This window comes from Cherax quadricarinatus, chromosome 95, assembly GCF_038502225.1.
Source record: "Cherax quadricarinatus isolate ZL_2023a chromosome 95, ASM3850222v1, whole genome shotgun sequence".
In the NCBI taxonomy this organism is placed as follows: Eukaryota; Metazoa; Arthropoda; class Malacostraca; order Decapoda; family Parastacidae; genus Cherax; species Cherax quadricarinatus.
This window is the reverse complement of record NC_091386.1, coordinates 5,372,947-5,389,702: the sequence shown is the minus strand read 5'-3', so window position 1 is coordinate 5,389,702 and position 16,756 is coordinate 5,372,947. Positions and strand designations below refer to the sequence as shown.

Sequence of the window (16,756 nt, the reverse complement as noted above, 5' to 3'; positions counted from 1 at the left end):
GAGCATAATTCCGTCAGTTCTCCATCAAATTTCGTTTTTTTTGGTGTCATTACAATCGGGAAAAGATTCTCTATCATTTCATAAGAAAAAATAATTTTTTTTTTTTTTTAAATTTTGCGACACCAGGAGACACCTCAGGATTGGGGGTTGCGACAGTCATGGGGTTAATGTTATCTCGTTAGTATTTTGGCATTGTGTTATCTACCTTGTTCAGTTAATACTTATCACGCCTGGTGTAGGTGTATAAGCACAAGCAAATTATAAGTTTCATTATTTATGTTTTTTTTTTTTTTTTCAACAAGTCGGCCGTCTCCCTCCGAGGCAGGGTGACCCAAAAAAGAAAGAAAATCCCCATCTTTCATCATCATTCAACACTTTCACCACACTCGCACATTATCACTGTTTTTGCAGAGGTGCTCAGAATACAACAGTTTAGAAGCATACACATACAAAGATACTATAGTATATTTATTACCTTACAGAATCCCCATTTGTACAGCTGGATGAAGAAAATAACAGAGTGCGGCCTAATTACAAGCGTTGTATTGTGATTCTCAGAGAAATCCCTGAATCTACTCCAGTTGAAGAAATTGAAGTAAGTTTTTTATCCTTCATTATTTTTGTTGAATAAAGTCGGCCGTGGGTAAGTTGCAGGTGTCGTCATATTATGTTAAAATAATGTTTATCCACAGTATGATGACTCAAATTATCTTAAAATGATTATGAAAGTAGTACTATCAAGTGGGCCAGTTGAGAGCAAAAATGTTAACCCTTACTTCGAGACCCTTAAAATTAATATTGCTCGTTTCTACATTTAAAAAGGAAAATGGGTAAGGAATCTTTGTCTAGAGGTAATGACACAACACCAGAGTGGTCAGGAAATGGAATGACCCTGATAAGGAAGTGGTAGAGGTAGACTCTATAAATTGTTTTAAGAATAGGTATGATATGGCCAACATGACTAGGAGAGACTGCCAAGCAGCAAGTCGAGAGGTTGGGCCAGGAGCTAAGACTACCTAGAGTACTGTCATAAATATATTTAGTTGATATTTCACAAATGACCTTTCCTGGCTGGATTCCCTGGGGATTTAGTTTATTTTAAACATTGCACTGTCTTTGCTGGTGAAGGTTTGTCATTCAGGCCTTGCCATTTAAAAAAAAAAAAAAAAACTCGATTGGCTATAAAATTGATATCGTTTGTATTCCAGTCACGAGTAAGGTAGCTTGCTGAAAGTGCCAGAAGAAACAGAAGGGAAGCAGCATGTGCAGCTTAACTACAATTGTTGCAATGGTTTCTCTTGTGGAAGGGATTGGCTCTGTTGGGGGCAGAGGAAGACAAATTTTTCTGTGGCCTTTTAGCATTCTCTCAAGGCTAACCAGCTATTTTCTTTTGCTTTTTCAGTCTGTGTTTAAGAGTGAGGAGTGTCCGAAGGTGGTATCATGTGAATTTGTCCACAATTCTTCTTGGTACGTTACATTTGAATCTGATGAAGATGCACAAAAAGCGTACTGGTATCTCCGTGGAGTAGTTAAAACATTCAAGGTGAGCTTTAGGAATTGTATGCAACTAGTCCTGCATGAGAGTATTTTTAGTACAATCTAAATACAAGGGTGTGAAACATTGCCATTAAACAAATAAAAATATGTTCAAGCTGAACATGGTTAAGTGTGGTGTCAAAATGAAGAAGCTAATGTAATGAATGGTAAATTTAACAAATGCGAAAAAGGTTGACAGCCTGATGCTGTCGCAGAGTTTTGAGTGAATCTCAAATTATTGAATTAATATGATTTTTCTGTATTGGATACTATTTCTGGCAGTGCCCCTATTCTGAAGTAAAAGAAATTGGGAAGAGATTATCATCAGTTTTAGGATAAAATAAGTGAAGGTGAACTAATGTCTTCATTGTGTTTGTACAACTTGTAGTACCCCAATTTCTAAATGTAAATTTTATTGGTATGTAGGTATAATGCTTCACAGTAAACAGGACAAGTGTTTCCTGATGTGGGTCTTTGTCATATGATGACCCTCAGCTGAAGCTTTTGGTCATCTGACTGAGGACTTCTGCTGGCTTACTGGTCCACCTCTGCACACACACAAAAAAAAAAATTACACCTACCATCCCACTTACGACAGAGTTCGGTTCCGAGAAACCGGTCGTAAGTCGAACTTTACTACTGAATATCAACAAAACATTTTCGTAATGACTTTATTTTGTTTTATTTTGGTATTTCATGTTTTACTTTACTTTTTATGCTGTTAGTACTGTATTTTATACTGTAAGGTTTAGGGAAAACACTGTGTACAACACAAATAGTTGTTTATTTCCCAGAAATTTGGCATAAAAAAACACGGTCGTAAGTCGGATGGTAGGTGTATTAGTATTTGAACCATTGTTATTTGGATGACAGTATTGCTTAGTTTAGGCCAGTTTAATAAATTTATCCACTAAACAAATAATTTTTTTCTAGTTATTTAGCATAATTTTTTCTTAAATGCAGGGCAATCCAATACTAGCAAGAATAAAAACTAAGCCAATGTCAAGACTTGGATGCCTATCAGTATTGCCATCATATGGTAATAAAGGTGAGGGGAAAGAAGGTTCTGCTCCACCTGCTACCCCAGGATCAGCAGGTCTTCCAGGTGGACCTGGGACACCAGCTGCTCCAAGCAATTACACTAATCCAGGGAACCAAAGGTTTATGTACTCCACACCATCTTCTGTTAATGCTAGCTCCTACACGTATTCCTACAGTGCGCCCACCACGCAGCTACCAACTGCTTTTGTAAGTATTTTCATGTTTACATCCTTGATTGGATGTGAAAAGTGGGTTATAATAAGCGTGTATGCACCTGGAGAAGAGAGAAGTGTAGAGGAGAGAGAGAGATTTTGGGAAATGTTGAGTGAATGCGTGGGGAGTTTTGAATCAAGTGTGAGAGTAATGGTGGTTGGGGATTTTAATGCTAAAGTGGGTAAAAATGTTATGGAGGGAGTAGTAGGTAAATTTGGGGTGCCAGGGGTAAATGTAAATGGGGAGCCTTTAATTGAGCTATGTGTAGAAAGAAATTTGGTAATAAGTAATACATATTTTATGAAAAAGAGGATAAATAAATATACAAGGTATGATGTAGCACGTAATGAAAGTAGTTTATTAGATTATGTATTGGTGGATAAAAGGTTGATGAGTAGGCTCCAGGATGTACATGTTTATAGAGGGGCAACTGATATATCGGATCATTATTTAGTTGTAGCTACAGTTAGAGTAAGAGGTAGATGGGAAAAGAGGAAGGTGGCAACAACAAGTAAGAGGGAGGTGAAAGTGTATAAACTAAGGGAGGAGGAAGTTCGGGTGAGATATAAGCGACTATTGGCAGAAAGGTGGGCTAGTGCAAAGATGAGTAGTGGGGGGGTTGAAGAGGGTTGGAATAGTTTTAAAAATGCAGTATTAGAATGTGGGGCAGAAGTTTGTGGTTATAGGAGGGTGGGGGCAGGAGGAAAGAGGAGTGATTGGTGGAATGATGAAGTAAAGGGTGTGATAAAAGAGAAAAAGGTAGCTTATGAGAGGTTTTTACAAAGCAGAAGTGTTATAAGAAGAGCAGAGTATATGGAGAGTAAAAGAAAGGTAAAGAGAGTGGTGAGAGAGTGCAAAAGGAGAGCAGATGATAGAGTGGGAGAGGCACTGTCAAGAAATTTTAATGAAAATAAGAAAAAATTTTGGAGTGAGTTAAACAAGTTAAGAAAGCCTAGGGAAAATATGGATTTGTCAGTTAAAAACAGAGTAGGGGAGTTAGTAGATGGGGAGATGGAGGTATTGGGAAGATGGCGAGAATATTTTGAGGAACTTTTAAATGTTAAGGAAGAAACAGAGGCAGTAATTTCATGCACTGGTCAGGGAGGTATACCATCTTTTAGGAGTGAAGAAGAGCAGAATGTAAGTGTGGGGGAGGTACGTGAGGCATTACGTAAAATGAAAGGGGGTAAAGCAGCTGGAACTGATGGGATCATGACAGAAATGTTAAAAGCAGGGGGGGATATAGTGTTGGAGTGGTTGGTACTTTTGTTTAATAAATGTATGAAAGAGGGGAAGGTACCTAGGGATTGGCAGAGAGCATGTATAGTCCCTTTATATAAAGGGAAAGGGGACAAAAGAGACTGTAAAAATTATAGAGGAATAAGCTTACTGAGTATACCAGGAAAAGTGTACGGTAGGGTTATAATTGAAAGAATTAGAGGTAAGACAGAATGTAGGATTGCGGATGAGCAAGGAGGTTTTAGAGTGGGTAGGGGATGTGTAGATCAGGTGTTTACATTGAAGCATATATGTGAACAGTATTTAGATAAAGATAGGGAAGTTTTTATTGCATTTATGGATTTAGAAAAGGCATATGATAGAGTGGATAGAGGAGCAATGTGGCAGATGTTGCAAGTATATGGAATAGGTGGTAAGTTATTAAATGCTGTAGAGAGTTTTTATGAGGATAGTGAGGCTCAGGTTAGGGTGTGTAGAAGAGAGGGAGACTACTTCCCGGTAAAAGTAGGTCTTAGACAGGGATGTGTAATGTCACCATGGTTGTTTAATATATTTATAGATGGGGTTGTAAAGGAAGTAAATGCTAGGGTGTTTGGGAGAGGGGTGGGATTAAATTATGGGGAATCAAATTCAAAATGGGAATTGACACAGTTACTTTTTGCTGATGATACTGTGCTTATGGGAGATTCTAAAGAAAAATTGCAAAGGTTAGTGGATGAGTTTGGGAATGTGTGTAAAGGTAGAAAGTTGAAAGTGAACATAGAAAAGAGTAAGGTGATGAGGGTGTCAAATGATTTAGATAAAGAAAAATTGGATATCAAATTGGGGAGGAGGAGTATGGAAGAAGTGAATGTTTTCAGATACTTGGGAGTTGACGTGTCGGCGGATGGATTTATGAAGGATGAGGTTAATCATAGAATTGATGAGGGAAAAAAGGTGAGTGGTGCGTTGAGGTATATGTGGAGTCAAAAAACGTTATCTATGGAGGCAAAGAAGGGAATGTATGAAAGTATAGTAGTACCAACACTCTTATATGGGTGTGAAGCTTGGGTGGTAAATGCAGCAGCGAGGAGACGGTTGGAGGCAGCGGAGATGTCCTGTTTAAGGGCAATGTGTGGTGTAAATATTATGCAGAAAATTCGGAGTGTGGAAATTAGGAGAAGGTGTGGAGTTAATAAAAGTATTAGTCAGAGGGCAGAAGAGGGGTTGTTGAGGTGGTTTGGTCATTTAGAGAGAATGGATCACAGTAGAATGACATGGAAAGCATATAAATCTATAGGGGAAGGAAGGCGGGGTAGGGGTCGTCCTCGAAAGGGTTGGAGAGAGGGGGTAAAGGAGGTTTTGTGGGTAAGGGGCTTGGACTTCCAGCAAGCGTGCGTGAGCGTGTTAGATAGGAGTGAATGGAGACGAATGGTACTTGGGACCTGACGATCTGTTGGAGTGTGAGCAGGGTAATATTTAGTGAAGGGATTCAGGGAAACCGGTTATTTTCATATAGTCGGACTTGAGTCCTGGAAATGGGAAGTACAATGCCTGCACTTTAAAGGAGGGGTTTGGGATATTGGCAGTTTGGAGGGATATGTTGTGTATCTTTATATGTTTATGCTTCTAGACTGTTGTATTCTGAGCACCTCTGCAAAAACAGTGATAATGTGCGAGTGTGGTGAAAGTGTTGAATGATGATGAAAGTATTTTCTTTTTGGGGATTTTCTTTCTTTTTTGGGTCACCCTGCCTCGGTGGGAGACGGCCGACTTGTTGAAAAAAAAAAAAAAAAAAAAAAAAAAAATACTTGATTGATAAAATTTATACTTGCAATTATTTTTTTTTTTTTTTTTTTTTTAATAGCAAACTGGCCATCTTTCATCAAAGTAGAATGACCCAAAAGTAGACATACTTTCAACATTCACTCTATCATTGTCTTGCCAGAGGTGTGTAGATATTACAGTTTAGATGCTGATCCAAACTGCAAATATTCCCACCCCTACTTTAGAGTGCAGACATTACACTTCCCACCTCCAGCAGCTTTAGTCCCAAAAAACCATTTGCCACTACTTTCTCTCTCTCTCTCTCATATATATATTATATATATATTATATATTATATATATATTATATATTATATATATATTATATATATATTATATATTATATATATATTATATATATGTTATATATATATTATATATTATATATTATATATATATATATATATATATATATATATATATATAAAATAATAATTTTTTTTTTTTTTCCCTCTCCAACAAGTCGGCCGTCTCCCACCGAGGCAGGGTGACCCAAAAAAAGAAAGAAAATCCCCAAAAAGAAAATACTTTCATCATCATTCAACACTTTCACCACACTCGCACATTATCACTGTTTTTGCAGAGGTGCTCAGAATACAACAGTCTAGAAGCATACACATATAAAGATACACAACATATCCCTCCAAACTGCCAATATCCCAAACCCCTCCTTTAAAGTGCAGGCATTGTACTTCCCATTTCCAGGACTCAAGTCCGACTATATGAAAATAACCGGTTTCCCTGAATCCCTTCACTAAATATTACCCTGCTCACACTCCAACAGATCGTCAGGTCCCAAGTATCATTCGTCTCCATTCACTCCTATCTAACACGCTCACGCACGCTTGCTGGAAGTCCATGCCCCTCTCCCACAAAACCTCCTTTACCCCCTCTTTCGAGGACGACCCCTACCCCTCCTTCCTTCCCCTATAGATTTATATGCTTTCCATGTCATTCTACTTTGATCCATTCTCTCTAAATGACCAAACCACCTCAACAACCCCTCTTCTGCCCTCTGACTAATACTTTTATTAACTCCACACCTTCTCCTAATTTCCACACTCCGAATTTTCTGCATAATATTTACACCACACATTGCCCTTAGACAGGACATCTCCACTGCCTCCAACCGTCTCCTCGCTGCTGCATTTACCACCCAAGCTTCACATCCATATAAGAGTGTTGGTACTACTATACTTTCATACATTCCCTTCTTTTCCCCCATAGATAACGTTTTGTTTGACTCCACATATACCTCAACGCACCACTCACCTTTTTTTCCCTCATCAATTCTATGATTAACCTCATCCTTCATAAATCCATCCGCCGACACGTCAACTCCCAAGTATCTGAAAACATTCACTTCTTCCATACTCCTCCTCCCCAATTTGATATCCAATTTTTCTTTATCTACATCATTTGATACCCTCATCACCTTACTCTCTTCTGTGTTCACTTTCAACTTTCTACCTTTACACACATTCTCAAACTCATCCACTAACCTTTCCAATTTTTCTTTAGAATCTCCCATAAGCACAATATCATCAGCAAAAAGTAACTGTGTCAATTCCCATTTTGAATTTGATTCCCCATAATTTAATCCCACCCTTCTCCCGAACACCCTACCATTTACTTCTTTTACAACCCCATCTATAAATATATTAAACAACCATGGTGACATTACACATCCCTGTCTAAGACCTACTTTTACCGGGAAGTAGTCTCCCTCTCTTCTACACACCCTAACCTGAGCCTCACTATACTCATAAAAGCTCTTTACAGCATTTAGTAACTTACCACCTATTCCATATACTTACAACATCTGCCACATTGCTCCTCTATCCACTCTATCATATGCCTTTTCTAAATCCATAAATGCAATAAAAACTTCCCTATCTTTATCTAAATACTGTTCACATATATGCTTGTTAAATGTTGATGAAGATAGGGAAGCTGTGATTTCGTGTATAGGGCAAGGAGGAATAACATCTTGTAGGAGTGAGGAAGAGCCAGTTGTGAGTGTGGGGGAAGTTCGTGAGGCAGTAGGTAAAATGAAAGGGGGTAAGGCAGCCGGGATTGATGGGATAAAGATAGAAATGTTAAAAGCAGGTGGGGATATAGTTTTGGAGTGGTTGGTGCAATTATTTAATAAATGTATGGAAGAGGGTAAGGTACCTAGGGATTGGCAGAGAGCATGCATAGTTCCTTTGTATAAAGGCAAAGGGGATAAAAGAGAGTGCAAAAATTATAGGGGGATAAGTCTGTTGAGTGTACCTGGCAAAGTGTATGGTAGTTATAATTGAAAGAATTAAGAGTAAGACGGAGAATAGGATAGCAGATGTACAAGGAGGCTTTAGGAAAGGTAGGGGGTGTGTGGACCAGGTGTTTACAGTGAAACATAAGTGAACAGTATTTAGATAAGGCTAAAGAGGTCTTTGTGGCATTTATAGATTTGGAAAAGGCGTATGACAGGGTGGATAGGGGGGCAATGTGGCAGATGTTGCAAGTGTATGGTGTAGGAGGTAGGTTACTGAAAGCAGTGAAGAGTTTTTACGAGGATAGTGAGGCTCAAGTTAGAGTATGTAGGAAAGAGGGAAATTTTTTCCCAGTAAAAGTAGGCCTTAGACAAGGATGTGTGATGTCACCGTGGTCGTTTAATATATTTATAGATGGGGTTGTAAGAGAAGTAAATGCGAGGGTCTTGGCAAGAGGCGTGGAGTTAAAAGATAAAGAATCACACACAAAGTGGGAGTTGTCACAGCTGCTCTTTGCTGATGACACTGTGCTCTTGGGAGATTCTGAAGAGAAGCTGCAGAGATTGGTGGATGAATTTGGTAGGGTGTGCAAAAGAAGAAAATTAAAGGTGAATACAGGAAAGAGTAAGGTTATGAGGATAACAAAAAGATTAGGTGATGAAAGATTGAATATCAGATTGGAGGGAGAGAGTATGGAGGAGGTGAACGTATTCAGATATTTGGGAGTGGACGTGTCAGCGGATGGGTCTATGAAAGATGAGGTGAATCATAGAATTGATGAGGGAAAAAGAGTGAGTGGTGCACTTAGGAGTCTGTGGAGACAAAGAACTTTGTCCTTGGAGGCAAAGAGGGGAATGTATGAGAGTATAGTTTTACCAACGCTCTTATATGGGTGTGAAGCGTGGGTGATGAATGTTGCAGCGAGGAGAAGGCTTGAGGCAGTGGAGATGTCATGTCTGAGGGCAATGTGTGGTGTGAATATAATGCAGAGAATTCGTAGTTTGGAAGTTAGGAGGAGGTGCGGGATTACCAAAACTGTTGTCCAGAGGGCTGAGGAAGGGTTGTTGAGGTGGTTCGGACATGTGGAGAGAATGGAGCGAAACAGAATGACTTCAAGAGTGTATCAGTCTGTAGTGGAAGGAAGGCGGGGTAGGGGTCGGCCTAGGAAGGGTTGGAGGGAGGGGGTAAAGGAGGTTTTGTGTGCGAGGGGCTTGGACTTCCAGCAGGCATGCGTGAACGTGTTTGATAGGAGTGAATGGAGACAAATGGTTTTTAATACTTGACGTGCTGTTGGAGTGTGAGCAAAGTAACATTTATGAAGGGATTCAGGGAAACCGGCAGGCCGGACTTGAGTCCTGGAGATGGGAAGTACAGTGCCTGCACTCTGAAGGAGGGGTGTTAATGTTGCAGTTTAAAAACTGTAGTGTAAAGCACCCTTCTGGCAAGACAGTGATGGAGTGAATGATGGTGAAAGTTTTTCTTTTTCGGGCCACCCTGCCTTGGTGGGAATCGGCCAGTGTGATAATAAATAAAATAAATAAAAATATATGCTACAATGTAAACACCTGATCGACACATCCCCTACCCACTCTGAAACCTCCTTACTCATCCGCAATCCTACATTCTGTCTTACCTCTAATTCTTTCAATTATAACCCTACCGTACACTTTTCCTGGTATACTCAGTAAGCTTATTGCTCTATAATTTTTACAGTCTCTTTTGTCCCCTTTCCCTTTATATAAAGGGACTATACATGCTCTCCGCCAATCCCTAGGTACCTTCCCCTCTTTCATACATTTAGTAAACAAAAGTACCAACCACTCCAACACTATATCCCCCCCTGCTTTTAACATTTCTGTCATGATCCCATCAGTTCCAGCTGCTTTACCCCCTTTCATTTTACGTAATGCCTCACGTACCTCCCCCACACTTACATTCTGCTCTTCTTCACTCCTAAAAGATGGTATACCTCCCTGACCAGTGCATGAAATTACTGCCTCTGTTTCTTCCTTAACATTTAAAAGTTCCTCAAAATATTCTCGCCATCTACCCAATACCTCCATCTCCCCATCTACTAACTCCCCTACTCTGTTTTTAACTGACAAATCCATATTTTCCCTAGGCTTTCTTAACTTGTTTAACTCACTCCAAAATTTTTTCTTATTTTCATTAAAATTTCTTGACAGTGCCTCTCCCACTCTATCATCTGCTCTCCTTTTGCACTCTCTCACCACTCTCTTTACCTTTCTTTTACTCTCCATATACTCTGCTCTTCTTATAACACTTCTGCTTTGTAAAAACCTCTCATAAGCTACCTTTTTCTCTTTTATCACACCCTTTACTTCATCATTCCACCAATCACTCCTCTTTCCTCCTGCCCCCACCCTCCTATAACCACAAACTTCTGCCCCACATTCTAATACTGCATTTTTAAAACTATTCCAACCCTCTTCAACCCCCCCCCCACTACTCATCTTTGCACTAGCCCACCTTTCTGCCAATAGTCGCTTATATCTCACCCGAACTTCCTCCTCCCTTAGTTTATACACTTTCACCTCCCTCTTACTTGTTGTTGCCACCTTCCTCTTTTCCCATCTAGCTCTTACTCTAACTGTAGCTACAACTAAATAATGATCCGATATATCAGTTGCCCCTCTATAAACATGTACATCCTGGAGCCTACCCATCAACCTTTTATCCACCAATACATAATCTAATAAACTACTTTCATTACGTGCTACATCATACCTTGTATATTTATTTATCCTCTTTTTCATAAAATATGTATTACTTATTACCAAATTTCTTTCTACACATAGCTCAATTAAAGGCTCCCCATTTACATTTACCCCTGGCACCCCAAATTTACCTACTACTCCCTCCATAACATTTTTACCCTCTTTAGCATTGAAATCCCCAACCACCATTACTCTCACACTTGATTCAAAACTCCCCACGCATTCACTCAACATTTCCCAAAATCTCTCTCTCTCCTCTACACTTCTCTCTTCTCCCGGTGCATACACGCTTATTATAACCCACTTTTCACATCCAGTCTTTATTTTACTCCACATAATCCTTGAATTAATACATTTATAGTCCCTCTTTTCCTGCCATAGCTTATCCTTCAACATTATTGCTACTCCTTCTTTAGCTCTAACTCTATTTGAAACCCCTGACCTAATCCCATTTATTCCTCTCCACTGAAACTCTCCCACCCCCTTCAGCTTTGTTTCACTTAAAGCCAGGACATCCAGCTTCTTCTCATTCATAACATCCACAATCATCTCTTTCTTATCATCTGCACAACATCCACGCACATTCAGACTTCCCACTTTGACAATTTTCTTCTTATTCTTTTTAGTAATCTTTACAGGAAAAGGGGTTACTAGCCCATTGTTCCCGGCATTTTAGTTGACTTTTACAACACGCATGGCTTATGGAGGAAAGATTCTTATTCCACTTCCCCATGGATATAAAAGGAAAATTAATAAGACCAAGAACTATTAAGATAAAATCAAAGAAAACTCAGATGAGTGTGTATAAATAAATGTGTACATATATGTGTAGTGTGACCTAAGTGTAAGTAGAAGTAGCAAGACATGCCTGTAATCTTGCATATTTATGAGACAGACAAAAGACATCAGCAATCCTACCATCATGTAAACCAATCACAGGCTTTCGTTTTACCCTCACTTGGCAGGACGGTAGTACCTCCCTGGGTGGTTGCTGTCTACCAACCTACTACCATATCAAAAAAAAATCCTGGAGTACGCAGTGCATAATGAGAAAAAAAAATCCGACCATTTTTTTTTTATTAAAATGCCGACTTTGTGGTCTATTTTCGTATAGTGTTTATGGTTGTATTCTCATTTTCTTGGTCTCATTTGATAGAGTGGAAAACACATATAAATAGAGGTGATTTTGATTGATTTTACTATAAAAAGAACCTGCAAATGGAGCTCAAAGTAGGGGAAATGTTTGATTTTTGCCGATGTTCAACAGTAAACAAATGTCATTGTCCAATAAATGTCCAAGTAGCCATTCTAATATGCAGTCATGAATGGGTTGATGTTATTTATACAATTATTACAGTATTGCAGTAGTCTGCGTAATGGTAAATGTTCTATTTTTTGTTTGAATAAAAATTCAAAATAGAAAGCAAGAGTAATATGAGAGGGGCTGGAGACGTGACTGATGAACAAAGAAAATGTTATTTTAGATCCAGGAATGTCTGCATTGTTCACTCTGGACCTTATTTTGAAATTGTCATATTTCTTAATTTTCGTGAAATTGGCCAAATTGCAAATTTCTGACCACGGTATTGGGTAGTTGAAATCGGTAAATGGGCAGTATCTTGTACTCGGTCAATAGAAAAAACGGAGTTCTAAAGAAATAGCTATAAGTTTGGTCGACTGGAACAATGGAATTAGCCGAAAATAGGGCTCAAAGTGGGCGAAATCACAGACTTGTAAATATCGCCGAGGTCGCTAACTTCGCGAGAGCGTAATTCCGCCAGTTTTCCATCAAATTTCGTGTTTTTGGTGTCATTACAATCGGGAAAAGATTCTCTATCATTTCATCTAATTTTTTTTTTTAAATTTTGCGACACCAGGAGACACCTCAGGATTGGGGGTTGCGACAGTCAAAGGGTTAAGAGCAATGTGTGGTATAAGTATTATGCAGAGAATTCATAGTTTGGAACTTGGGAGGAGTTGTGGAGTTACTAAAAGTATTATTCAGAGGGCTGATGAGGGGTTGCTGAGGTGGTTTAGTCATTTAGGATGACTTGGAAGGTGTATAAATCTGTAGTGGAGGTGGAGGGTAGGAGGGGTAGGGGTCATCCTAGGAAGGGATAGAGGGAGGGGGTAAAAGATTTCTTGTGCAATGGGCTTGGACATACAGCAGGCATGTGTGAGGATGTTAGATAGGAGTGAATGGAGATGAATGGTTTGTGGGACTATGAGCTGTTGGAGTGTGAGCAGGGTAATATTTTGTGAAGGGATTCAGGGGAGACTGATAAGGCAGACTAGTCCTGGAGGTGGGATATACAGTGCCTCTGCTTTAAAGGAGGGGTTTGGGAGATTGACTGTTTGGAGTGACAGCTGAACTGTCATATCTACACGCTTCTGCTAAGGCATTGATTGTGTGAATGACAATGAAAGTTTCTTTTTTGGATCACACTGCCTCGGTGGGAGATGACCAGTGTGTTAAAAAAAAGGATTAAAATGTATTTTTGTTTCAGTTTTATCCCAACATGATGCAGTGGACACCAGGGGGATACTACGACATCAATAGCTTTTTGCAGTTTAATGGCCTGTCACCACAAGCTGCATTTAAGCCTCCCACCAACCACAATATTAGATATCCAAGTAGTAGAAGGTAAGTTGGTAGGGTTATTTTAATATCTTAGCCTTTCCTTACTGTTAAATATATTACGGTCAGCCTTATAACCTAATTAATTTGTGAGTGTAATGTCATTTTGACCGTTTGCCACACGAGTTAATGCCACTTAAGTAATTTTTTTTCTTGGATGTTTTGTGTTGGATGTTGTTTTTACGGATGTATTTGAAGCAAGTCAAGCTAACAGTCTGTGTCTTGAGAATTATTGAGTAATCAAATTTAATTTTTAACTTGGAAATTTATATACAGTCTCTCCTCACTTGACGGAGTTCTGTTCCTGAGATCCTGTCGGTAAATGACTTTGTCACTAAGTGACGAGCATATTATAATGGTAATGGATTTGTGTCGTCCATCTTTGATATTGTTTTAATGCCACCTTTGCACCATTTATAACAGTGTTAGTATTTTTAAATTTTTATACAGTAGTGTACTGTATATTGTAATAAACAGAATAGAGGAAGAGAGCTCTAATATACATTATTTAGGTATGCACACTATTCAGAGAGCCCGTCGTAAGTTCAAGTCTTCGGTAAAGGAGTATGTCGCTAAATGAGGAGAGGCTGTATCAGATATAACATAGTAAGTTAATTATGAACTTGTTTCAGGGGTCTTTGTCCCAATCAACAGCTGCTTGACAATGTCTGTTGAACATGTGTTTACAGTTCATATTTTTATAGGCAATATATTTGTGGGATTTAAATATAAGACAGGTTTTTATGAGTGTAATAGCTCTTAACTTTAATTGCCCCTCTTAGAATAAGATTTTTAGCCCTTTGAGGGTCCATCCTGTAGTTCTATGGCCTTGAACCCTGGGTCCAAGCTGTAGTTCTACTCCATGAGCTCAGCTCACTCAGATGAGCTGTGAGTGGTAAATTTGGGCCTAGATATGAGGGAATATATCTGTGGTAAGTGTGCACCACATAAAACAAATCCTGCAGCACGCAGTACATAATGAGAGGAAAATCGTATTTTTGGATTAAAAGATCGACTTGAAAATTCTTGGATCTTGTAGACAAGCTTCAGATTGGGGGTCTGGACCCTGAAAGGATTAATTGATGCTTGAATTAATTTTTGTTAAATATGCATTTACAGAAACTCCAAACATCGAGATGGTCGCTATGACAAAGGTGACATTCGACACAGTAGTGGGGCTGGTCTGGGTAATAGTGGAAGTAGCAATCATAGTATTCATCCTGGTCATTATCACCCCAACTTACGACCTCATCCTAGTAACCCTAGACCTCATGCCGCACCATCCCCGTCTCAGGCATTACAGAGAGTTGGTCAACCTCCACCCACAAACACTGGTACTCATACTCCCCCACCACCCCCTCCACCACCCCCACCACCACCACAACCACCACAACCCCAACAACCCCAACCATCGACGTCTATATCGGCTGCTGCTGGTGGAAATAATCATGACAGCTTTGCTCATAGTGACTTTTCAATAGCTAGTCAAACAAATCTATATACATCTTTCAGTCCACCCATGCCAACTCAACCTGTGATCCATACAGAAAAGAAAGAAGTGGTGACTGTCTCTAAGGCATCTAGTAACAGTAGTACTCTTCCAGTATCATCGCAGTCCTTAGGGCAGACATCCACTAGCATTTCTAGCCCCCAATCCTCCAGTACCTCCATGCTCAATTCATCAACCACCGAAACTAGTTCTGTACCTGCTGCTGCAACCATGTCTACAACTGTTTCTGCTACAGTAACAACTAGCAGTACCTCTCAACCATTAAACCAGCAAGTACATCCCCCACCTTTGCATCCTCTACCTCCACTCCATAGACATCAATATATACCACAGCAGCCCCTAGGACCGCCACCGCCGCCACCACCTCACCGCAACAATTACGGCAATGACCATTATCACCACCATCCTCATCATATACCAAGAGATCCTCAGCAATCAAGACAGTTGTAAGTATTAATCCAAATTAGTTACAGATTAAAATAGTATTGCTAACTATTAGTGTTTGGAATTTGCTATAATTTTTTTTATTTTTCTTTAATTGAACTTAGTTAAAGTTTTTGATAAGGCTGTAAGTTTTGAAACACTATTAAAAATATTACTATGTGCCCAGTTTTGAGAACTGGTACTATCACAGGCCTCGAGGAATGAGACGTCGTCCACGTGGACGGGAAGAGGAAGCAACTATGACTGGTGGTGGACGGGGAGGAATACCCCAGCGTGGAGGTCTGTCTCAGCCACCTAGCACAGAGAGTAGCAAACCAGGAGCCAGTCTCCAAGAGATGACACCACCACCTCCACCACCACCACCACAGTTTGATCTAGAAGCTGCAGCTTTTCCACCACTGCCAGGTTGGAAATATTACATTAAAGAGTAGTCTAGGATTGGAGAAGTTAGGCAGGAAAGAATATGTAGTCAGTGTTCAGGACTTAAAAACACATTTTTGAGCAAGTTTATCATTGGAGATAGTGAAATAAAGGGTAAGGGGGGGGGGGGGTTGGAGCAAGACCCAATTTTTGTTAGAAGAACTCTGGCTCCTTTTTATTTTACTTTAGACTTTAGTATGAAATATATTTTAATGTATTAACATTTGAACCCCTGTATGAAGTCTCGTTTTTTAAATGTGATGTCTGGTTCACAGAACCTTTGTGCACTGCGTTGATTGTTTTCACTTTCTCCCATTTTTATTAGTCAAGAAATCTTCCTTACATAGTCTTGTGTACCTTTAGCATATTTTTTATTTGTGGTTATCCTCCTAACCCTCTTCCTTGGATCGAACCTGAATGCCTCCCATTTCCCTGGGCACTTTATGAAGCCTACAGAGTTAGTGCTCCCTTGTGTAATATTGTGGTTATTGTGTAATTCAAAACTCGGATGGTATAATGATTATATTTTTTTATGGACAAGGGACACCCATTGGGAGTAGAGAATTGTTTAGTAAAATCTAGTGCAGTTGATCATTTTCTTCCCTAAATTATGAATCTTTTTCCTTCACTAATTTTGTGTTGTGGTGCAGGTTCTGATGAACAGGTTCCTGTAGCAGAAGAAAAGCGGCCTTCTGAACCTATGACGTCAGCTTGGGGAAGCGATACTCAGCGGTTCTCTGATGTCATGAAGGGTACAGCAAAGCCCCGGCCAACATCTCAGTCCTCTCTAGGTGATAAAGAACTGCCCTTGGAACCATCGACTCCTACAAGTAGTGATTCCCCTTCACCATCGGTAACAGTAACTGCGTCACCCACTGTCGTTTCAGTTCAAGCACACTCGGCAGCAGCTCCTCAAG

The 16,756-nt window shown here is 39.6% G+C and overlaps 1 protein-coding gene across 10 annotated transcripts in view; it reads left to right on the top strand.

Moving 5' to 3' along the window:
- Larp4B (La-related protein 4B) overlaps window positions 1-16,756 on the top strand; it is a 175,853-nt gene that overhangs the window by 121,520 nt on the left and 37,577 nt on the right. For 9 of the 10 annotated variants that reach the window (XM_070104914.1, XM_070104913.1, XM_070104910.1 and 6 more), the window contains 7 exons: window positions 483-595; window positions 1,403-1,543; window positions 2,500-2,784; window positions 13,335-13,471; window positions 14,585-15,421; window positions 15,586-15,824; window positions 16,490-16,756. The exon at window positions 16,490-16,756 is cut by the window's right edge and continues 583 nt beyond it. In XM_070104914.1, the coding sequence (XP_069961015.1) occupies window positions 483-595; window positions 1,403-1,543; window positions 2,500-2,784; window positions 13,335-13,471; window positions 14,585-15,421; window positions 15,586-15,824; window positions 16,490-16,756 (2,019 nt within the window). The remainder of the gene's footprint in view (window positions 1-482; window positions 596-1,402; window positions 1,544-2,499; window positions 2,785-13,334; window positions 13,472-14,584; window positions 15,422-15,585; window positions 15,825-16,489) is intronic. The other variant, XM_070104912.1, reaches the window with a different exon arrangement.